The sequence below is a fragment of the Oncorhynchus clarkii genome, chromosome 17 (genome assembly GCF_045791955.1).
Source record: "Oncorhynchus clarkii lewisi isolate Uvic-CL-2024 chromosome 17, UVic_Ocla_1.0, whole genome shotgun sequence".
In the NCBI taxonomy this organism is placed as follows: domain Eukaryota; kingdom Metazoa; phylum Chordata; class Actinopteri; order Salmoniformes; family Salmonidae; genus Oncorhynchus; species Oncorhynchus clarkii.
The window spans coordinates 2,778,529-2,803,874 of record NC_092163.1 but is presented as its reverse complement, the minus strand read 5'-3'; the positions used below and the strand labels follow the sequence as shown (position 1 = coordinate 2,803,874).

Below are 25,346 nucleotides of genomic sequence, written 5' to 3'. Positions count from 1 at the left end.
AACGAGAAGAACACGGCTAGTGATTCAACCAGCTAACTGTTAGGTATCTTGCTAGCCAACATACAAACGGAACATTTACGTTTTTTTTAGACCGTTTCGGGGAGATAAAAATATGTCGTATCCACTAGTTACCCCTTAATTTTCATGTCTACATTTTTATTAGTCAACTAGCTGTCTGGTTAAGTTAGCAGTAGCCTAGTCGCTAATGATATTTAGCTAACGCTAACAACCCTGACCATGAGCTCACTAACATACTCCCCTCCTGTTGAAGAAGAAGATGTCTGCCGGACAGTGAAAGAGGAGGAAGATGAGGCTGTAGAGGTTGAGGCTGTTACAGTGAAAGAAGAAGACGTTTTTGTGAAAGAGGAGGAAGATGTTACTGTGAAAGAAGAGGAGGAAGATAAAAATGACGATGCTGTGTTGGGCGTGAAAGAGGAAGAGGAGGAGATGATTATCACAGTGAAAGAAGAGGAAGACGTTTTTGAGGTGAAGGAGGGGGAGATTACTGTCACATTGGAGGAGGAGGAAGAGGAGGTTGGAGATCTGATTAACACCCGTGAGTACTATCTATCAGTGACACAAACTCTGCAGTTGTTGAACTAAAGTGTGGTTTAAAAGGGCATTCTACTGAAGTTCTACACTTAAATATGTTGTTCAGTACTGTAGGAATTGTTAAACTACACTGTAAGATGTGTGTAAGGTCCAGAGTAGGGCCATCACCAAAACGTGTATTAACACTGGATCATTGACTGAAATTAGGACTGTCTCTGACCAACAACAACATCTTGGTCGCCTGAAAGTCCAATTGATTGGTCGAAATTTGTAAATGTGTATTTTTCCATATGTAGACACACCCTATGTATGTGAGCTTGTTCGATGCTTTAAGCTTACGGTTTGATGCTTTAAACTTACGGTTTGATGAATTAAGACGAATGCCTCAAGAAGCCGCCTGAGATCTAGATAACCTGACCCAACTTTTCTCCTCCCTCTTTCTGCTGGCTTTCACAGATTCTGCCATTACTCTCCTAAAGTTGCCGGTAATGCACGAGGAGTTGGCAACCTTTCTCATGGAATGAGAAACGGCCTTTTATCTTACCATTTCTACCGATCTGCGTGCCAATTGTGTTTTTTTATATGCACAGTTTCGTGGAACAGTTTCATTTAATTTATAATAACGTGTTCATGTCTCTAAATCATTGGCATGTGGTTAATCAAAATTCTATCCAAATCTAAATTAAAATAATCAACCTAAAAGTAACTAAAATAGCCAACAAATAAAAACATTGCAGCCTGCAGGTAGAACAAATCCTGATTATTATTATTTTTTTAAATCCTATAAATCACATTGGCTACACATGGCCTGTCTGCAACGAACTTGAAACATTGTTTAAACTATTAACTTGGGTCTGTCTGGAAGTTTGCTCTAGCAAGCTTGCAACATTGTATAAACGATTCTGAGATTCTGATTCTGAGCCCCTCAGAGTTTCCAGCGCCAGAGTTCCACAGCTGTAAAGCTATTTGCATAAGGGATAAGAAGCAGTGCTTGACTTGGGCAGGAGCTCATCGGACCCGAGTACCGGCACCTCAAATGTTCTACTGCTTGATCTCCTGTTCCTCTCATAGAATATTAGCTATAAAGTATTATGTAGCTCCTGCACCTAAATATAAACAGTACCAGCACCCAAAATGAGTACCAGGAACCTATTTCAGTCCAAGTCAAACACTGATAAGAAGTAATCAGGTCTATTTTATGACGTTTCCGCTGGATCAGAGCATTACATTTTTTCCTTTTCACGCTATGTGGTTATCGAAAGGGAAAGAGCTTGAAAGATTTTTTTCAAATATATTGAGGAACTATTGTAATTCTCAATGGATGTAAAAAACAGACTTTGTTTGAGGTGAAGAAAACATTACTTTGAGAAGCTCCACAGGTCATTCGTGGTGGTGAGTTGAGACAATCAGAAATATTATCAGATCCAGGTAGTAGAGGTCGACTGATTAATCGGCATGGCCGATTTCAAGTTTTCATAACAATCGGTAATCAGCCTTTTTGGATGCCGATTATGGCCGAGTACATTGCAATCCACGAGGAAACTGCGTGGCAGGCTGACCACCTGTTACGCGAGTGCAGCGTCAAAAGGACCTTAATGGCTGCAAGGAGCCAAGGTAAGTTGCTAGCTAGCATTAAACTTATAAAAAAATCAATCTTCACATAATCACATAATCAACTACACATGGTTGATGATATTACTAGGTTAACTAGCTCAATGCGGTGCCTGTTAATTTGTCATCGAATCACAGCCTACTTCAACTTCGCCAAACGGGTGATGATTTCACAAAAGCACAATCGTTTCACAAATGTACCTAATCATAAACATCAATGCCTTTCTTAAAATGTATACACAGAAGTATATATTTTCTTAAACCTGCATAGTTAGTTAAAATAACTTCATGTTAGCAGGCAATATTAACCAGGGAAATTGTGTCACTTCTCTTGCGTTCAATGCAAGCAGAGTCCGGGTATATGCAACAGTTTGGGCCGCCTGGCTCGTTGCGAACTGTGTGAAGACCGTAATTAATTTGCCAGAATCTTATATAACCGTATTTCACTGAAAGAATAAACGTTTATTGAAGTTTCCTGATTTTTGTATTTCTACCAGCAGCAGCATCTTATGAGATATTTCAAGCCTATTATTAAGCAAATGGTATAGAGAGAAATAGTTTCGTAATTCCTATAATAACTACAACTTAAAACTTCTTAACTGGAATAATATCTCCAACACTGTGTTTTTGCGTTATTTCATCCAAATTGAACATGTTTCATTATTTATTTGAGACTAAATAGATTTGATTTATGTATTATATTAAGTTAAAAAGTGTTCATTCAGTATTGTTGTAATTGTTGTGAAAAATCATAATCAGTCGACCTCTACCAGGTAGCCTATAGGCCTACGCATGACTCAACATTGACAAGTTTTGACCATGCAGCCTCAGCAGAACTCAGGGCATTCATACGTCTGTATTGACCATGCAGCCTCAGCAGAAGTCAGGGCATTCATACGTCTGTATTGGCCATGCAGCGTTTACGGTGATACGGTCTCAGCAAAACTCGGGGCATTCATACTCCTTCGCTTCGCGGAGCAGTGCTGAGCTTTTGTGAAGGAAGTGAGTTTGTGTTTAAACAGGATGTGCCGCCCCCACCTACCGTCAACCAATCATGTCAATGCAGAGCTATACAGAGCCATGGCGATGCGGCACAGAGTTCGATTTGGCCTCCGGAGGCTCCATTATTGCGTCACACCCTCCATATGGAGCCACCAACCACATTTTCGGATCAAGCATAACATTTGCTTTTAGTCTAGGCCTCCGCAATGGATTAGTTCATTGAGATGGGCGCAAATATATACATGTGTGTTACTGCTTGACTAAAACCATCTCGGTCAACAAACAGCCTAATGACCAAAAACAGCCCTAACTGAAACACTGTAGTCCTCATTATCTATTATTATAGATATTATTATTATGACTCTATTATTATAGAGCTCAGCTCAGCCTGTAAACAGCAATATTTAGAAGCACCAGGGTCTTGAAGATGATGCATTTTATTGAGGGCATCTAGTCTAGATTAAACCTTGTAGAAAGACAGTTGTATCATGTAGAGGTTTCATTTAGATCTCTCTGTTTAACCAAATACTCTGTTTGTCTTCAGCAGGTGAAAGACCAGACTCTCACAACAGGAAGAGTCCTTCAGACCCAGAGAAGACCAAACCCTCAAAACCACACCACTGCTCCCAGTGTGGAAAGAGTTTTACCTGGTTAGGGAATCTGAAATCACATAAGCGCACACACACAGGAGATAAGCCTTTCAACTGCTCCCAGTGCGAAAAAAGTTTTACCCAGTTAGGGAACTTGAAATCACATGAGATGACACACACAGGAGAGAAACCTTTCCACTGCTCCCAGTGTGGAAAGGGGTTTAGACACGCAGGGAACCTGAAAGTGCATGAAAGACGACACACTGGAGAGAAGCCATATAAATGCTCACAGTGTGAAATAAAATTTTCCTCATCCGGGGACCTGAGAAAACATGAGAGAACACACTCTATAAAGAGGCCTTTCCAATGCTCTCAGTGTGGAAAGAGTTTTACCCAGTTAGGGAATCTACAAAAGCATGAGAGAACGCACACAGGGAAGAAGCCCTACCATTGCTCAGACTGTGGAAAGAGATTTACCCAGATAGGGGACCTGAAATCACATGAACTGACACACACAGGAGATAAGCCTTTCCAATGCTCCCAGTGTGGAAAAAGTTTCCCCCGGTTAGGGAACTTGAAAATGCATGAGAGAATACACACAGGAGAGAAGCCTTTCCATTGCTTCCTGTGTGGAAATAGTTTTACAGAGTTAGGGACACTGAAAAAGCATGAGAGGACACACACAGGTGAGAAGCCTTTCCAATGTTCCCAATGTGGAAAGAGTTTTACCCAGTTAGCGAACATGAAAAGGCATGAAGGAACACACACTGTAGAGAAGCCATATCAATGTTCCCAGTGTGAAAATACATTTTCCTCATCAGGGGACCTGAAAACACATGAGATGACACACTTAGTAGAGAGGCCTTTCCAATGTTCTCAGTGTGGAAAAAGTTTTACCCTGTTAGGGAATCTACAAACGCATGAAAGAACACACACAGGAGCGAAGCACTACTTCTGCTCAGACTGTGGAAAGAGTTTTACCTGGTTAGGGAATCTGAAGTCACATGAGCGCACACACACAGGAGTTAAACCTTTCCACTGCTCCCAGTGTGGAAAAGGTTTTACCCAGTTAGGGAACCTGAAGACACATGAAATGACACACACAGGAGAGAAGCCTTTCCACTGCTCCCAGTGTGGAAAGGGGTTTAGACATGCAGGGAACCTGAAAGTGCATGAAAGAATACACACTGGAGAGAAGCCATATCAATGCTCCCAGTGTGAAATGAGATTTTTCTCATCAGGGGACCTGAAAAAACATGAGAGAACACACTCGGTAGATAGGCCTTTCCAATGCTCCCATTGTGGAAAGAGTTTTACCCAGTTAAGGAATCTACAATCACATGAGAGAATGCACACAGGGGAGAAGCCCCACCACTGCTCAGACTGTGGAAAAAGATTTACCCAGGTTGGGGACCTGAAATCACATGAGCTGACACACACAGGAGATAAGCCTTTCCAATGCTCCCTGTGTGGAAAAAGTTTCCCCCGGTTAGGGAACTTGAAAATGCATGAGAGAATACACACAGGAGAGAAGCCTTTCCACTGCTTCCTGTGCGGAAAGAGTTTTACAGAGTTAGGGACACTGAAAAAGCATGAGAGGACTCACACAGGAGAGAAGCCTTTCCAATGCTCCCAATGTGAAAAGCGTTTTACCCAGTTAGCGAACATGAAAAGGCATGAAGGAACACACACTGGAGAGAAGCCATATCGATGCCCCCAGTGTGAAAATACATTTTCCTCATTAGGGGACCTGAAAGCACATGAGAGAACACACTTAGTAGAAAGGCCTTCCCAATGCTCTCAATGTGGAAAAAGTTTTCCCCGGTTAGGGAACTTGAAAATGCATGAAAGAATGCACACAGGAGAGAAGCCTTTCCAATGCTCCCACTGTGGAATTTTTTTTGCCCGGTCAGGGACATTGAAAATGCATGAGAGATTACACACAGGAGAGAAGCCTTTCCAATGCTCCCTGTGTGGAAGGAGTTTTACAGAGTTAGGGACACTGAAAAAGCATGAGAGGACACACACAGGAGATAAGCCTTTCCAATGCTCCCAATGTGGAAAGAGTTTTACCCAGTTAGCAAACATGAAAAGGCATGAAGGAACACACACAGGATAGAAGCCGTTCCAATAATGTCATTGTGGAAAGACATTTTCCCGGTCAGAGGACCTGAAATCACATGAGAGAATAGCGAGGCTGTGGTTCTGACTTTTTCTGATATTGTTCTGATATTTTTTGACTAATAAATTGTGCTTTGGTTTATGCAACATCAAATCATATTGTATGTATGAAAGCTTCCTCTAAAATAGGCCTACCTTTTAGTTTTTGGTTATTCTTCTCAAGTCAATCTAAAATCAGAATATATATTTTTGTATGTGTATTTTGATTATGAATTTTGATTGATTGAATACAAGTCTAGTGTTGGATATTGGTATTTTCAAAATAGATTAATAGAATGTGCATTTCTTGATTCGAACCTTGAAACCTCTTGAATTTGATACGATTTGGATATTACTAAAGAAATTTGATTGGATATATTTTTGGGATGTTGCTAATTGAATTTGATTGGATACGTAATTTGGATTTTGCAAAATGTAAATGATTAAATTACAGTGCCTTCGAAAAGTATTCAGACCATTTGACATCTTGTTATGTTACAGCCTTCAGAAGTCAACACACAATACCCCATAATGACAAAGCAAAAACAGGTTTTTGGAATTTGTAGTAATTTTATTAAAAATAAAAAAACAAATACTTTTTTTACATAAGTATTCAGACCCTTTGCTATGAGACTTGAAATTGAGCTCAGATGCATCCTGTTTCCATTGATCATTCTTGAGATGTTTCTAGAACATGATTGGAGTCCACCTGTGGTAGATTCTATTGATTGGACGTGATTTGGAAAGGCACACACCAGTCTCTGTAAGGTCCCACAGTTGACAATGCTTGTCAGAGTAAAAACCAAGCCATGAGGTCGAGGGAATTGTCCGTAGAGAGCTGAGACAGGATTGTGTCGAGGCACAGATCTGGGGAAGGGTACCAAAACATATCTACATCATTGAAGGTCCCCAAGAACACAGTGGCCTCCATCATTCTTCAATGGAAGAAGTTTGTAACCACCAAGACCCTTCCTAGAGCTGGCTGCCCGGCCAAGTTGAGAAATCGGGGGAGAAGGGCCTTGGTCAGGGAGGTGACCAAGAACCTGATGGTCACGCTGACAGAGCTCTATAGTTCCTCTGTGGAGATGCAAGAAACTTCTAGAAGGACAACCATCTCTGCAGCACTCCACAGTAAAAGGCACATTAAATCCCTCATGGAGATTGCCTAAAGACTCTCAGACCATGAGAAACAAGTTTCTCTGGTCTGATGAAACCAAGATTGAACTCTTTGGCCTGAATGCAAAGCATCACATTTGGAGGAAACCTGGCACCATCCTTACGGTGAAGTATGGTGTTGGCGGCATCATGCTGTAGGGATGATTTTCAGCAGAAGGGAGTGGTAGAGATACTCTGAATGATCGGCTATGAAAATCCAACTGACATTTACTCCTGAGGTGCTGACCTGTTGCACCCTCGACAACCACTATTATTTGACCCTGCTGGTCATCTATGAACATTTGAACATCTTGGCCATGTTCTGTTATAATCTCCACCCGGCACAACCAGAAGAGGACTGGCACCCCTCATAGCCTGGTTCCTCTCTAGGTTTCTTCCTAGGTTCTGGCCTTTCTAGGGAGTTTTTCCTAGCCACCATGCTTCTACACCTGCACTGCTTGCTGTTTGGGGTTTTAGGCTGGGTTTCTGTACAGCACTTTGAGATATCAGCTGACGTAAGAAGGGCTTTATAAATATATTTGATTTGATTTGAGACTAGTCAGGATTGAGGTAAAGATGAACGGAGCAAAGTACAGAAAGATCATTGATGAAAACCAGCTCCAGAGTGCTCAGGACCTCAGACTTGGGTGAAGATTCATCGTCCAACAGGACAACGACCCTAAGCACACAGCAAAGACAATGCAGGAGTGGCTTCGGGACAAGTCTGAATTTCTTTGAGTGGTCCAGACAGAGCCCGGACTTGAACCCGATCGAACATCTCTGGAGAGACCTGAAAATAGCTGTGTGGTGACGATCCAACCTGACAGAGAAGATCTGCAGAAAATAATGGGAGAGACTCCCCAAATACAGGCATGACAAGCTTGTAGCATCATACCCAAGAAGACTCGAGGCTGTAAACGCTGCCAAAGGTGCTTCAACAAAAGTACTGAGTAAAGGGTCTGAATACTTATGTAAATGTGATATTTCCGTTTTTTTATTTTATAAATTAGCAAAAATATAATCTAAATTTTTTTTGCTTTGTCATTATGGGATATTGTGTGTAGATTGTTGAGGGAAAAAAATATGTAAATAAATGTTAGAATACGGCTGTAATGTAACAAAACACGGAAAAGGTCTAGGTGTCTGAATACTCTCCGAAGGCGCTGTAGATTAGTAGAATGTGCATTTCTTAATTATAACCTTGAAACCTCTTGAATTGTATCATTGAGTTCATTTGAGTACTAGTCTTCCAAGTTAAAGGAGTATACAAATGTGATGACGTTGTTCGGGATAGCAGTGATAAGATGTTGACATTAAAAACATTCACCACCACGTGAATGTTCACGTCAGTATTATTCCACCATGTCAGAGAACTAAAATCATTTTCATTAATGCAACATATTATCTGAAAAATGAAATTAATTTTTGTGACAGTGTTAGCCATTATTTTTTATAACTGTGTTCGTGGATGTTCATTATATACTGGACTCCATAAAAACACCATACAGCTACGACTGGAAGTCACTTTTTCATAGCAGGGGCCTCATTTATATTTTAAAAAAATCTTAGATTTATACATGAACTTAGTCGTAAGATCATTTCCCGATGCTGTGCTTACGTTCCATTCATAACAGATACTGAGCATAAGAAAACGTTGCTTATGCAGGTTCTAAGAAGCCCATTTGTAACTTAACACACCTGTGATCTATAAATCTCAAATTAACTTAGAATTGGTGGCACCTGAACGTGCCTTTAAAATCAGCGATTTCCCCGTATAGAATGCGGGTTTAGTATTGGTAACTTAACGCACTTGTGATCTATAAATCTCAAATTAATTTAGAATTGGTGGCACCTGAACGTGCCTTACAAATCAGCGATTTCCCCGTATAAAATGCTAGTACAAATTGTGGTTTAGTCAGGAATAGCCCAAAAAGGACCAAAAGAGGAAAGCAAACTTTTTTGTAAGACGAGATCACAGCGATGGTAGAAGATATTGAAAACAGGAAACACGTATTATTACGTGGACTCAGGGGCGCCGCCAGGGATTTTGGGCCCCATGAAAAGATATCACATTGGACCCCCACCACCACAGGCCACGCCAACCATGCGCAATAGCTGTAACCATACACCTCCAGAACCCAATCGACCCAAAGCTTTAAATATCTCTACCTGATGGTGGCGCTAGAAGAGGTCAAGTGGTCACCAAATCAATAGGTTTCTTCCACTTGGGGACTTGATTGTGCACGGAAACGGTGAAGTCTGTGCATGAAACCCCCACACGACTGGATCACAGTAAGTAATTAAGAGAATGTGAAACTTGGTTGTTGGTTAACTTCATATACAAGATATATACTGATTTATTTCATTGTATTTACATATAAATGGGGGACGCTGCGTTGCAGCTAGTGCGCCTTCCACCCAGGGAGAAAGTGCGTGAGGCTCTCAAATCAGCAGGTGCAAGGAGTGAGGGGGCCACAGGTGTCGAGGGTCCGTCCACGTCTGCATCCCTGCGCAGGGATGAAGTTCGTGAGGCCCCGGTTCCCAAGCGTTGCAGAACTACAGGTGCCAGGAGTGAGAGGGAATGTTTGGCCACAGGTGTCGAGGGTCCATCCACGTCTGCGTCTACGGCTACAGTTCGCGTGTTGACCGCCTCGGTCCTGCAAACCCAGAACGAGTTGAACACATTGGTATGGGCAGATTGTGGACTGAACTTGGAAGAATACGCAGGTTTTTTTTTATTCAATTTTGATTTTATTTACATAATGCAATTGTTGAACGTTTTCCAGAACGTGAATAAAAACAACTATGCTTTATATATCATCTGCGTTGACACTGGCCACTTGGAGCATACATTGAGCATACATTGAGTAGTTGCATACGGGCATCGCAGATGATCTGAACATTCAATGAATGGAAATTCTTCCTGTTAACATATACATGTTCATCTACAGACGGTGCGCTTAAGATCACTTGTGGCAGGATGCGGCTGAATGATGGCTGTGCAATATGTAATCTAACTAACAATTCCAAAACTACTGTCTTGTACACTTGCAGTCAAACTGCACAATGTTAGTGGTGGCTGTTTAACTATCCCAGCTTTGATGCACCTGTACTGACCTCGACGGGTGGTTGATGTCCTTGATGATCTTTATGGCCTTCCTGTGACATCGGGTGGTGTAGGTGTCCTGGAGGGCTGGAGAGCCTTACGGTTGAGGGCGGAGCAGTTGCCGTACCAGGCGGAAATTACATGAGCGGACAAGCTCAGCTTTGCCTGAGTTGGTTCGTTAGGAAGTCCAGTACCCAGTTCGGATGACGAGCCTATGGTGTTAATGGGAAACGAATATATCTCCGTGGACAATACGTGTCGAGCAAATTGCCTCGATCACTTGTGGCAGGATGCGGCTGAATGATGGCTGTGAACCTGTCACTTATTTCGCTCTAGAATGTCCCAGTAGCGAGGAATCCCAGAGTGGACAGTGCTTGGATTGATAAGGGTATGGCATGATTACAGCGTGTCTTCCTTTCCAGATTAAGTGCTAAATTCGCGCACAAATCTAACACAACATTTCTTGGGACACGATAGCGATAAGCCATGGATCATCATGCGCAAAAAAAAGTCATTCCGGTCTCTGATTCAATGTCTTCCAATAACGCAAGAACAGCCATGGTTACTTTTTTTCTAATTTAGCACATCATTTATAGAACATGGCATCCTGTTTTTAATTCAACACACCTTGCGTCTGGCAATTAATTCTTCACACCTTTAATTGATAATTCCTCACAAATTGTTCATAAAGCTAATGCAAAGTTCCTCACAGGCTTGGATGCATATGCGTCCCAAACTGCAATACCCCCACATACAGCAAGAAAATCGTGTACGTTTAAGTCTAGACTTTGCGCAGAGATAAGATCATTTTCACGTCAAAGTAATGTTTTATAAATAACTACTTATACGTGGTTTTCTGCATAAGTCAGACTTAAGATCAACATTTACCGTAAATCCGTTTTATAAATGAGGCCCCAGGATTGGAGAACTTATGCGGGAGGTTAGGATAATTAATGTTGCAGGTTTACGAGAATTAGGTTAAAGGTTAGGAAAAGGATTAGGGATAGCGAAAATGCTCTCTTACGGAAACGTCACTTCCGTATGGAAGTCGTGTTTCTAGGGAGCATTGTTACAGACCTGGCTGCTTGTGATATCTGTTCTCTCATTTTATTAAACAGATCATTTTATTGAATTTAGAACAAGGCTGTAACGTGACAAAATGTGGAAAAAGTGAAAGGGTCTGAATACATTCTGAATGCCCTGTCTATAAGTAATAACACTATGACTAATTGGACTCTGGTCACTTTTTTAAAAATTAAACAATACACCACATTACTTCTTACTAATAATACATGTATTCTTTTGGAAACATTACAAAGCATGTTCATCCGTTTTTTTGTGTGTTTTGTTGGTGTAGTTTTAGCCAATTTTGGCCTGGTAAAAAATCTGAGTGGTTGGTATATTTTTTTAATCTACCTGCCACAGTCGCTGGTGGACCCAACAAAGTTAATTTTAGGCCCCGTTGGGTCTTTACTTCATCATTATTGTGTTGTGATGAATTTCTAATACCCTCAATGATAAACATCTAGTGTTGTCTTTATTTATCCAGGTTAGTCTCAATGATAAACATCTTCCTATCAGTATTATTAAAACCATTCACTACCTCATGAATATTCCTATCAGCATTATTAAAAACATTCACTACTTCATGTATATTCCTAGCAGTATTATTACAAATCTCATTAATATTCCTATCAGTTTTATTCTACTATGTCAGCAAAAACCTGTGCGAATTTGTAAAAAAGATTGGATTAATCCAATACATTATTGTCTGAATAGCATGTGGAACACCACTAGTGGACGCTCATTATATATTTTTTATTTAATTTTTTTATTTCACCTTTATTTAACCAGGTAGGCTAGTTGAGGACAGTCCAGCAGGCATCAGCTATGTAGCCAAGTGATCAGTGTCCAGCAGGCATCAGCTATGTAGCCAAGTGATCACAGTGTCCATGGGATAGGGAAGCTAGACTGGCGAGTATTATCCAGGCTAAAAAAAATATATATATAAAAAAATGATGTATTGTCACACCATACAGGAGCAGTATAGACCTAGTCTGTTCATTATATACATGATGTATTGTTACACCATGTAGGAGCAGTATAGACCTAGTCTGTTCATTATATACATCTACATGATGTATTGTTACACTTGTTACACCATGTAGGAGCAGTATAGACCTAGTCTGTTCATTATATACAGTACCAGTCAAAGGTTTGGACACACCTACTCATTCAAGTTTTTATTTTATTATTTAAAACTATTTTCCACATTGTAGAACAATAGTGAAGATATCAAAACTAGGAAATAACACATATGGAAACATGTAGTAACCAAAAAAAACATCAAAATATATTTTATATTTGAGATTCTTCCAAGTAGCTACCCTTCGCTTTGATTACAGCTTTGCACACTCTTCGCATTCTCTCAACCAGCTTCATGAGGTAGTCACCTGGAATGCATTTCAATTAACAGGTGTGCCTTGTTAAAAGTTCATTTGTGGAATTTCTTTCTGTCTTAATGCGTTTGAGTAAATCAGCTGTGTTGTGACAAGGTTGGTGTGGTATACAGAAGATAGCCCTATTTGGTAAAAGACCAAGTCCATATTATGGCAAGAACAGCTCAAATAAGCAAAGAGAAACGACAGTTCATCATTACTTTAAGATATGAAGGTCAGTCAATCCGGAAAATGTCAAGAACTTTGAAAGTTTCTTCAGGTGCAGTCGCAAAAGCCATCAAGCACTATGATGAAACTGTATTTCATGAGGACAGCCACAGAAAAAGACTCAGAGTTATCTCTGTTGCAGAGTATAAGTTCATTAGAGTTACCAGCCTCAGAAATTGCAGCCCAAATAAACGCTTCACAGAGTTCAAGTAACAGACACATCTCAACATCAACTGTTCAGAGGAGACTGCGTGAATCAGGCCTTCATGGTCAAATTGCTGCAAAGAAACCACTACTAAAGGACACCAATAAGAAGAAGAGACTTGCTTGGGTGAAGAAACACAAGCAATTGGTATTGGAACAGTGGAAATCTGTACTTTGGTCTGATGAGTCCAAATTTGAGACAGCCATGTCTTTGTGAGATGCATAGTAGGTGAATGGATTACCTCTGCATGTGTGGTTCCCACCGTGAAGCATGGAGGAGGTGTGATGGTGTGGTCGTGCTTTGCAGGTGACACTGTCAGTGATTTATTTAGAATTCAAGGCACAGTTAACCAGCATTGCTACCTCAGCAGTCTGCAGCGATATGCCATCCCATCTGGTTTGAGCTTAGTGGGACTATCATTTGTTTTTCAACAGGACAATGACGCCAAACACACCTTCAGGCTGTGTAAGGGCTATTTGACCAAGAAGGAGAGTGTTGGAATGCTGCATTAGATTACCTGGCATACACAATCCCCCGACCTCAACCCAATTCAGATGGTTTGGGATGAGTTGGACTGCAGAGTGAAAGAAGAGCAGCCAACAAGTGCTCAGCATATGTGGGAACTCCTTCAAGACTCTTGGAAAAGCATTCCTCATTAAGCTGGTTGAGAGAATGTGAAGAGTGTGCAAAGCTATAATCAAGGCAAAGGGTGGCTACTTTTAAGAATCTCAAATATACAATATATTTGATTTGTTTAACACTTTTTTGGTTAATACATGTTTCCATATGTGTTATTTCATAGTTGTAATGCCTTTACTATTATTCTACAATGTAGAAAATAGTAAAAATAAAGAAAACCCCTTGAATGAGTAGGTGTGTCTGACCTGTACTGTACATCTACATGATTACACCATGTAGGAGAAGTTGCGTATTTTGATTAGTGGGAAAACAAATGCAGAATTGGGCTGCCTGTGTATACGCAAATGAAATAAATGAAAAATAAACGTATTTCCTGAAAATGAAATAAATATTTACGTAAACTGTTACCTACTCCAGTCAGCAGATGGCGATATGAGTTTTTATAAGCGATGCTGCCGGAGTGTCACGTGACGTATAATCTAGTGGACGGGACACCTCTTCGACAACGACAGCTAATCAGTCACTTAGATAGCTTGCTAGCCAACAAAGACGAAAATATTTGAGCTATTTAGACGTTTTCGGTGTATATTAATTGCTGTGTTTTAAACACACGTCTGTCGTATCTACTAGTTACCCATCCCAGCTTCATATTTACGTTGTCGGGTAGCTAATTGGTTAAATTAGCATTAGGCTAGTAGCTTATGCTAACTATCTAAATTGGCTTTCTTAATAACATTCCGGACCATGAGCTCACTAAACTACTCTCCCCCTGCAAAAGAAGAGGACGTCTGCTGGACTGAGAAACAGGGTCTGTGGCTTAATATTGTCGTGAAAGAAGAGGAGGAAGAGAAGGATGTCACAGTGAAAGGCAATGAAGAAGCTTCCAGAGTGAAAGCTGAGGATCATGAAGAGATTACTGTCACAACGAAAGAGGAGGACGAGGAAGAAGAGTATGAGACGGGAGATCTGATTTACACCAGTGAGTAACGTTACCATCTTAAAAACAGGAGCCCAAACTGCCAATTGTTAAACTGATGTGGATTTTCGAAGTGGCAATCCGTGATTCAAACAACAGCAAAATGGCCGCCATGACACTCGTTTTGGTGAACAGCTTAAGGTTGGGTGCTGGAGACACCGATATGTAACAACTGTCAAATCCATAAAATGGCTATGAATACAAGGACTGACCATCCAAATGATAAAAATAATAGTTTAAGCAGGTTCTAAAACTATACAGTGTTTGTTTACAACTTTTTTTAAGCAAGCTATCAGCCTAACTGACGTGTGAATTACAACACACCCTTCCGTTTTCTAACATGGCTACATGGCATATCTACTAAGGCAACTCAGTGCATCCAATGGCAATGTCCACGACAGGTATCGGGCCCCACAGTGGAGGTGTCATAATACCCATAAAACCTAGCGGTCAAGCAGGGAAATGCTTCCATGAGTTTTTCCGTCATACATTTTTCCCATGGGGAATTTTAGAAATGCTTAAAATAAGGGCCATCTATTGTGTAGCCTTACCCTGGCGTGACGTTTTGATGACAGTTTAATGTTATCTCGGACAAGGTGACATTTATCAATATATTCATGTTTATTTTACTCTCAAATTCGAAAATGCTAATCGACATTATGCAAGACTAGAAATCCCTGCAAGATCCTGCACGTCCACTTACGAAAAAAAATCTATTGGTCACATACACATGGTTAGCAGATGTTATTGCAAGTGTAGCAAAATGCTTGTGCTTCTAGTTCTGACAGTGCAGCAATATCTAACAATTCCACAACAAATACCTAATACACACACAAGTAAAGGAATAATGGACTATATAATGTTTACATACCCTACATTATTAATCTCATATGTATATGTATATACTGTACTCTATCATCTACTGCATATTTATGTAATACATGTATCACTAGCCACTTTAAACTATGCCACTTTGTTTACATACCCTACATTACTCATCTCGTATGTATATACTGTACTCGATACCATCTACTGCATCTTGCCTATGCCGTTCTGTACCATCACTCATTCATATATCTTTATGTACATATTATTTTTCCCTTTACACTTGTGTGTATAAGGTAGTAGTTTTGGAATTGTTAGGTTAGATTACTCGTTGGTTGTTACTGCATTGTGGGAACTAGAAGCACAAGCATTTCGCTACACTCACATTAACATCTGCTAACCATGTGTATGTGACAAATAAATTTGATTTGATTTTGAGAATATATAAATATATGGATGAGCGATGTCAGAGCGCATAGGCTAAGCTGCAATAGACAGTATAGAATACAGTATATACATATGAAATTAGTAATGTAAGATATCTAAACAATGAAAGTGGAATTATTATTATTTATTTTTTTTTACCTTTATTTTCAATGACGGCCTAGGAACAGTGGGTTAACTGCCTGTTCAGGGGCAGAACGACAAATTTGTACCTTGTCAGCTCAGGGATTTGAACTTGCGACCTTCCGGTTACTAGTCCAACGCTCTAACCACTAGACTACCCTAAAGTGACAAATGTTCCAAATATTACAGTGGCCAATGATTTCAAGTCCGTATCTAGGCAGCAGCCTCTCTGTGCTAGTGATGGCCGTTTAACAGTCTGATGGCCTTGAGATAGAAGCTGTTGTTTCAGTTTCTCTGTCCCAGGTTTGATGCACCTGTACTGACTTCGCCTTCTGGATGGTAGCGGGGACAACAGGGAGTGGCTCGGGTGGTTGTTGTCCTTGATGATCTTTTTGGCCTTCCTGTGACAACGGGTGCTGTAGGTGTCCTGGAGGGCAGGTAGTTTGCCACAAATACTGCATCAAAAACACATTTTTGTAGTGTAACACTTTCAAAACTGCAGTCTTTTTTTGTAAGGGTAGTCTCTAGCTGACACCTTTGCTAACATCTATTGTGTCATAGAATTGTCAATTTAAAGACATTTAGGTAGTTTATATATTACTAAATTTAGCTAAATCTATTAGCTAGTTAATCCAGAGATTTTTACTTTTACCTCGATTTGGCAGTCACTTCCAGATTAGCGTGACAATTGTAGTAGTGATGCACCGATATGACTTATTTTATTATTTTTACATTTTACCCCTTTTCTCCCAATTTCGTGGTATCCAATTGTTAGTAATTACTATCTTGTCTCATCGCTACAACTCCCGTACGGGCTCGGGAGAGACGAAGGTTGAAAGTCATGCGTCCTCCGATACACAACCCAACCAAGCCGCACTGCTTCTTAACACAGTGCGCATCCAACCCGGAAGCCAGCCGCACCAATGTGTCGGAGGAAACACCGTGCACCTGGCGACCTTGGTTAGCGTGCACTGCGCCCAGCCCGCCACAGGAGTCTCTGGTGCGCGATGAGACAAGGATACCCCTACCGGCAAAACCCTCCCTAACCCGGACGACGCTAGGCCAATTGTGCATCGCCCCACGGACCTCCCGGTCGCGACGGCTGCGACAGCCTGGGTGCAAAAAATATATACACTGCTCAAAAAAATAAAGGGAACACTTAAACAACACAATGTTGTGTCAAGTCAATCACACTTCTGTGAAATAAAACTGTCCACTTAGGAAGCAACACTGATTGACAATATATTTCACATGCTGTTGTGCAAATGGAATAGACAACAGGTGGAAATTATAGGCAATTAGCAAGACACCCCCAATAAAGGAGTGGTTCTGCAGGTGATAACCACAGACCACTTCTCAGTTCCTATGCTTCCTGGCTGATGTTTTGGTCACTTTTGAATGCTGGCGGTGCTTTCACTCTAGTGGTAGCATGAGATGAGAGTCTACAACCCACACAAGTGGCTCAGGTAGTGCAGCTCATCCAGGAGGGCACATCAATGCGAGCTGTGGCAAGAAGGTTTGCTGTGTCTGTCAGCGTAGTGTCCAGAGCATGGAGGCGCTACCAGGAGACAGGCCAGTACATCAGGAGACATGGAGGAGGCCGTAGGAGGGCAACAACCCAGCAGCAGCAACAACCCCGCCTTTGTGCAAGGAGGAGCAGGAGGAGCACTGCCAGAGCCCTGCAAAATGACCTCCATCAGGCCACAAATGTGCATGTGTCTGCTCAAACGGTCAGAAACAGACTCCATGAGGGTGGTATGAGGGCCCGACGTCCACAGATGGGGGTTGTGCTTACAGCCCAACACCGTGCAGGACGTTTGGCATTTGCCAGAGAACACCAAGATTGGCAAATTCGCCACTGGCGCCCTGTGCTCTTCACAAATGAAAGCAAGTTCACTCTGAACACGTGACAGTCTGGAGACGCCGTGGAGAACGTTTTGCTGCCTGCAACATACTCCAGCATGACCGGTTTGGCGGTGGGTCAGTCATGGTGTGGGGTGGCATTTCTTTGGGGGGGCCGCACAGCCCTCCATGTGCTCGCCAGAGGTAGCCTGACTGCCATTAGGTACCGAGATGAGATCCTCAGACCCCTTGTGAGACCATATGCTGGTGCGGTTGGCCCTGGGTTCCTCCTAATGCAAGACAATGCTAGACCTCATGTGGCTGGAGTGTGTCAGCAGTTCCTGCAAGAGGAAGGCATTGACGCTATGGACTGGCCCGCCCGTTCCCCAGACCTGAATCCAATTGAGCACATCTGGGACATCATGTCTCGCTCCATCCACCAACGCCATGTTGCACCATACTCTCCAGGAGTTGGCGGATGCTTTTATCCTGGTCTGGGAGGAGATCCCTCAGGAGACCATCCGCCACCTCATCAGGAGCATGCCCAGGCATTGTAGGGAGGTCATACAGGCACGTGGAGGCCACACACACTACTGAGCCTGATTTCGCGTTCGTAAATTCATCAGTTATTCTGCGCTCTGGTACAGTCAGACGAGAGTGCTCTGAAATTGGAGTAGATAGCCATAGTGAATTTGCAAACCCAAGAGATATATGCTAACTGGATAACAGTCATTCTTGCTAGCTAACCAAATGACACCTGCACCTCTAGCTGTGTAGCCACCAAAAAACAATATGAGGGGGAAAAGTCAGTCACCCACTCCTCCAATGACATCACATCCTCCTGTCAGCTAGCTAGTGTTAAGCTCCATGTTTTTAGCTTGCTACCTAAATAGAAACGCTAGCCTATTAGCCACATTATGACTGCCTCGTGATCATTTCCCTTGCTAGTCTGATTGTATTGACATTCCCAGCCTTAGTTACATTCGTCTGTTTTTGTCCAAAATATTGAGTCATTGAAACTGATACAGTGCATCCCGAATGGAGGCAGTAAACAATGTACCAGGCCAGCTGTAATTTACAACCTGAGAGCAATATTTTTTTGGACTACTAAGAAATGTATTGGTGAATGATATTATTCATGCATTGAACTGTATCCATCTATTCTGCCAACAATGCCTTAGTGTTCGTCATGGAATGTTGAGTCAAATATAACCTAATTTTAAAAACCTCTTATAAAGTTGATTTCGTAGCATAAACTGGGAATTTTATAATTTTGACTGATTTATGATTGTCTTGTTTGTTTCATATCTGCAAATTAGTTAAAATGCTTTCAGTTCCACTTTAAATAAACTCTCTGTCTTTGACAGCAGAGAGACCAGACTCAGCAGAGGATCCAGAACCAGAGCCAGAGTCTTCCGAACCAGCAAGGCGACATCACTGTTCCTACTGTGGAAAGAGCTTTAACCAGTTAGGGGACCTAAAGAAACATGAGAGGATACATACAGGAGAGAAGCCTCACAAATGCTCCCAGTGTGGACAGTGTTTTACCTGGTTACAGAATCTAAAACAACATCAAATAATACACACAGGCGAGAAGCCTTACCAATGCTCTCAGTGTGAAAAGGCTTTTACCCGGTTAGCACATCTGAAAGAACATAAAATTGTACACACGGGAGAAAAACCTTTCCACTGCTCTCAGTGTGAAAAGCGATTTACCAAGTTAGGGATCCTAAAACAGCATGAGAAAACGCACACAGAAGAAAAGCCCTACCATTGCTCCCAGTGTGGAAAAAGATTTTCCTTAGCAAAGTACCTGAAAGAGCATGAAAAAATACATACAGGAGAAAAACCTGGAGAGAAGCTTTTCCTCTGCTCCCTGTGCGGAAAGAGTTTTACCCAGTCAACCCACCTGAAATCCCACACAAGAACGCACACGGGGGAGAAGCCTTATCAATGCTCCGTTTGTGGAAAGAGTTTTTCTCAATCAAGTTGTCTGAAAAAACATAAGAGAATACACACCGGAGAGAAGCCTTACCACTGCTCCCTGTGCGGAAAGAATTTTACCCGGTTAGATTACCTGAAATCACATAACAGAACACACACAGTAGAGATGCCTTTAAACACAGGAGAGAAGTCATCATTGTAAATAAGATGTTTTTTTTCTTAATTAACTTGCCTGGTAAAAAAACAAAAACATTTTAAACATTAAAAAAAAATATGAATATGAAGTGCATGTAGTTCAGTGATGTTCAGAATGAACCGTTTATATACTGTTTATACCATTTGATGAAAGTGTAGTTTGTATTTTTTTAAATCTCAAGACATTGAATATGAAATACATTGGTTTGATTATAGACTACCAATATGTCTGTTTGTTTGAATGTGTATGCTCTCTGTGATTACATGGTCATTTTTCAACTCCGGCTCTGTGTGTTGTGTGTGTGTCATTACTCGAGCACTCTCAAGTGCCATTTACCATTTGCTCTATTGTGCACATTTGCTTTCAATATGTATCTTACAGGCTTTAAGGAAATAATATGGTCCTGTAAAGGTAACAGACCAAGAAAACAATTAGTGCCACAAACGAAGGCAATTGTCACAAAATGTTTTTGTCATTGAGGTTCTACAGTGGAAATGTACCTCTAGTTCCAACTTCTGAACAGCAACGTATGTCTCCTTTTATAAATATGGAGGAATTGAGTGAGCACATCTCATGTTCCCCCGGTCTCTGGCACAGCCCATAGGCTCTGGGACACGTGGGCCGTCCAACAACAACCCCGGACATGAGAGCAAGTTCGCAGCACTTTTTGGTGGCAGTCAGAGTAGCTTTGCTAATCAAGCGATGAACTCAGATCAAATATATATATATTAATATTCTTACTCCCTGTTTCACCATCAGCCCTTCCAGCATTGCAGACAGAAGTAAACCACTGTAGTGTAATATTTGTGTTGTGGAGAAATGACCAGGCAGGAGACGGGAGTACAGTTAGTTTTCGTTTAGTCAAAACCCCTCGTGCTCTACAGTTCGCGGCACCCCAGTGCGCATGTGCATTTCCTATTAGGTGTAGTAACGTAACACTGCCGTAATGCATTACTGCTTAGTAACAGCACAGTAACTAATATAAACCGATGTAGATCCCAGATACTACATGTAGCAACAGGTCATAAACAGGAAGTAATAAGCTCACACTTGGAGTATGTTCGTAGATGGTTACAAATGAACTAAACCCAGCCCTTATCAGAAACGCAGTCAAATGACTTTGCGAGTCAGTTTATCAATGAAAGACCACAACATGAATTATTGACTCAAATGGTTTTGTACAACATCACAGATAAGCGCAGCATTATCTTTCAACTGACAAAAGTCACGGTTCTTGTTTTTTTTTTTTTTCTTCTTGCTAGCTTTAGCTCAAAGCTCGGTGGCTTTTAAAGGTTAGCTAGCTTTAGCTCAAAGCTCGGTGGCTTTTAAAGGCTAGCTAGCTTTAGCTCAAAGCTTGGTGGCTTGTAATATAAGATCCCTGTCTAATGCTACTTGTTGGTGACCCATGGCCCTTAACTAGCCTGGTGAAGGCTAGCTAGCTGGAGCGGTGGTCAGGTAACATTAGCTGGAGCGGTGGTCAGGTAACATTAGCTGGAGCGGTGGTCAGGTAACATTAGCTGGAGCGGTGGTCAGGTAACATTAGCTGGAGCGGTGGTCAGGTAACATTAGCTGGAGCGGTGGTCAGGTAACATTAGCTGGAGTCAGACAGCTTTTACTTTGACAAACTGCAATTTTATGCTTTTTTTCACCTTTGGGATTTGCCCTTTTTGCCATCTATATCACTTGAATACCGTGCTTCTACATCGATCTGCATTGTTTGGGGTTTTAGGCTGGGTTTCTGTACAGCACTTTGTAACATCGGCTGATGTAAAAAGGGCTTTATAAATACATATTTGATTGATTGGAACCTGTTTACACCTCACCTGGATTACAATGCTTTCTGTTACCTCTTACGGATAGTAAGAGTCTGGAATCTGTGTGGATAACAATGCGTTCTGTTACCTCTTACCATCCTGGAATCTGTGTGGATAACAATGCTTTCTGATACCTCTTACCATCCTGGAATCTGTGTGGATAACAATGCGTTCTGTTACCTCTTAACATCCTGGAATCTGTGTGGATAACAATGCGTTCTGTTACCTCTTACCATCCTGGAATCTGTGTGGATAACAATGCTTTCTGATACCTCTTACTATCCTGGAATCTGTGTGGATAACAATGCGTTCTGTTACCTCTTACCATCCTGGAATCTGTGTGGATAACAATGCTTTCTGTTACCTCTTACCATCCTGGAATCTGTGTGGATAACAATGCTTTCTGTTACCTCTTACTATCCTGGAATCTGTGTGGATAACAATGCGTTCTGTTACCTCTTACTATCCTGGAATCTGTGTGGATAACAATGCGTTCTGTTACCTCTTACTATCCTGGAATCTGTGTTGATAACAATGGGCATTTCCATGGTAAAACAACGTTCTAAGAACCATATGTTTCTAAGAGCGTGGTTGTCTTATGGTTATTTTGCATTCAACCTTTCCACAACGTTCAAATCAAATCAAATTTTATTTGTCACATACACATGGTTAGCAGATGTTAATGCGAGTGTAGCGAAATGCTTGTGCTTCTAGTTCCGACAATGCAGTAATAACCAACAAGTAAACTAACTAACAATTCCAAAACTACTGTCTTGTACACAGTGTAAGGGGGATAAAGAATATGTACATAAAGATATATGGATGAGTGATGGTACAGAGCAGCATAGGCAAGATACAGTAGATGGTATCGAGTACAGTATATACATATGAGATGACTATGTAAACAAAGTGGCATAGTTAAAGTGGCTAGTGATACATGTATTACATAAGGATACAGTCGATGATATAGAGTACAGTATATACATATGAGATGAGTATGTAAACAAAGTGGCATAGTTAAAGTGGCTAGTGATACATGTATTACATAAGGATACAGTAGATGGTATCGAGTACAGTATATACATATGAGATGAGTATGTAAACAAAGTGGCATAGTTAAAGTGGCTAGTGATACATGTATTACATAAGGATACAGTAGATGGTATCGAGTACAGTATATACATATGAGATGAGTATGTAAACAAAGTGGCATAGTTAAAGTGGCTAGTGATACATGTATTACATAAGGATACAGTAGATGGTATCGAGTACAGTATATACATATGAGATGAGTATGTAAACAAAGTGGCATAGTTAAAGTGGCTAGTGATACATGTATTACATAAGGATACAGTAGATGGTATCGAGTACAGTATATACATATGAGATGAGTATGTAAACAAAGTGGCATAGTTTAAAGTGGCTAGTGATACATGTATTACATAAGGATACAGTAGATGGTATCGAGTACAGTATATACATATGAGATGAGTATGTAAACAAAGTGGCATAGTTAAAGTGGCTAGTGATACATGTATTACATAAGGATACAGTCGATGATATAGAGTACAGTATATACATATGAGATGAGTATGTAAACAAAGTGGCATAGTTAAAGTGGCTAGTGATACATGTATTACGTTCTGGGAATAGTGCAGTATAGTTGATTAGCTTTGGAACATTCTCCGCGTATTTACAGGAACTTGACGAAATACTTTTCTCGGTATTTCATTACTGTAATAGAACGTCTCCTAAAAGTTCAAACATTATATTGAATTAAATATTTGTTCACGTTCTAGAAACGCATTTGGGAATGTTTTCAAATAGTTCCCGAGAACGTTAACATTATTTTGTGGGAATTTCAATACTTCAACAAGAACAGCTAGTCAACATGACCAAAACATTGTACATCTTTTTTTGAACGCTTTCCGTATATATTAGCCACTGTGTTTAACACACTTCCAACGTATATATTAGTTACCCCATTTATTTCACATTTACGTTTGTTAGCTAGCTGGCTGTATAAATGAGCAGACTCGAATGCTAACTAGCTCACATCCGACCGACCACGAGCTCACTAAACTACCCCTTTTAGCGGTCGCTATCACGTTTAAGGTAAGGACCAAATGCAGGCTGTCGAAGTAACAATGTTTATTTCAGCAACATGGGCAGGCAAACGACAGGTCACGGCAGGCATGGGTCGATAATCCAGAGTAGTGTGGCAAAGGTGCAGGCAGGGTCAGTGCGGGTGAAAACAGGAACAATAGGGGCAGAGGGAAAACCACTGGTAAACTTGAAGAAACAATAAGAACTGGTCAACTTAGAATTATGTGGTCACTCCCAGTAAGGTCAATTTAGAATTATGTGGTCACTCCCAGTAAGGTAAATTTAGAATTATGTGGTCACTCCCAGTAAGGTCAATTTAGAATTATGTGGTCACTCCCAGTAAGGTCAATTTAGAATTATGTGGTCACTCCCAGTAAGGTCAATTTAGAATTATGTGGTCACTCCCAGTAAGGTCAACTTAGAATTATGTGGTCACTCCCAGTAAGGTCAACTTAGAATTATGTGGTAATTCTATGGGACTTACTGAATGATAATAGAGACAGTCAGACTTTTCTATCACACATTTTTTACTGTGTTTTTTAAATTTAAATATGACGCTCAGAAAAGAGTGTTATTGAAATATGACAACAGGAGACATTCCAGACCAGCAATTAATCTCAGATTTTTAAAAAAAGGGTCCGCTTCAAGGGTCCATTGAAAAACTGTTATCATAAAGTGGGTCAATTTAGAAGTGGAGCGCCTGGGCCAATCCCAAATCATCCCCCTAAAACCTATACGCCCTAAACACTTATGGAGATCTGAGATGATCCACTTTGACCCCCCCACAGGTTACAGTTACACCATATTGCTTATATAGATCAAATCTCCCTCAGATGTCCACAAGGGCACAGGTTTTAGGGGATGATACTCTACTCTACTTTTAAGATGACCCCCCCCCCCCCCCCCCCACCTCTACACAAACTGTTTTTATATTTGTCAAGACCCTTTTTAAAATGGCCCCTCCTATGCACTTGTGGAGAGGAGGGTCTCAGCTGAAGTCTAAGAATACTGATGTGTTTCTGTCCAGTTGTACCTCAAACAGGCCTGCAGGAGCACACGGACAGTCTGTGAGTGGAACTGTGAAGACTGTCGAGGTGGGAGAGTCAACGGGCCTGCAGGAGCACACGGACAATCTGTGAGTGGAACTGTGAAGACTGTCGAGGTGGGAGAGTCAACAGGCCTGCAGGAGCACACAGACAGTCTGTGAGTGGAACTGTGAAGACTGTCGAGGTGGGAGAGTCAACAGGGCTGCAGGAGCACACGGACCATCTGTGAGTGGAACTGTGAAGACTGTCGAGGTGGGTGAGTCAACTGTTAACTCGTAATTGTTTATTCCACTTTGCTTTGGCAATGCTAACATCAGTAACCTCTACATAATGTACCATCAAAT

The 25,346-nt window shown here is 41.2% G+C and overlaps 1 protein-coding gene and 1 pseudogene across 1 annotated transcript; both read left to right on the top strand.

Moving 5' to 3' along the window:
* The first annotated feature begins 237 nt into the window (after positions 1-237).
* LOC139370234 (zinc finger protein 180-like) lies at positions 238-13,559 on the top strand (annotated as a pseudogene).
* Positions 13,560-14,189: 630 nt separating this feature from the next.
* Positions 14,190-25,095, top strand: LOC139370229 (zinc finger protein 436-like). Its single transcript, XM_071109583.1, has 3 exons — positions 14,190-14,665; positions 19,264-20,038; positions 24,984-25,095. The coding sequence occupies exons 1-3, from the start codon at positions 14,431-14,433 to the stop codon at positions 25,093-25,095; spliced, it is 1,122 nt and encodes a 373-aa protein (XP_070965684.1). The 5' UTR covers positions 14,190-14,430.
* Positions 25,096-25,346: the final 251 nt, after the last annotated feature.

Coding starts and splice junctions, on each gene's coding strand:
- LOC139370229 (XM_071109583.1), top strand. CDS start 14,431: ATGAGCTCACTAAACTACTCTCCCCCTGCAAAAGAAGAGGACGTCTGC. Junction 14,666..19,263: donor GGGAGATCTGATTTACACCA/GTGAGTAACGTT, acceptor TGTCTTTGACAG/CAGAGAGACCAGACTCAGCA. Junction 20,039..24,983: donor ACAGGAGAGAAGTCATCATT/GTAAATAAGATG, acceptor GTTTCTGTCCAG/TTGTACCTCAAACAGGCCTG.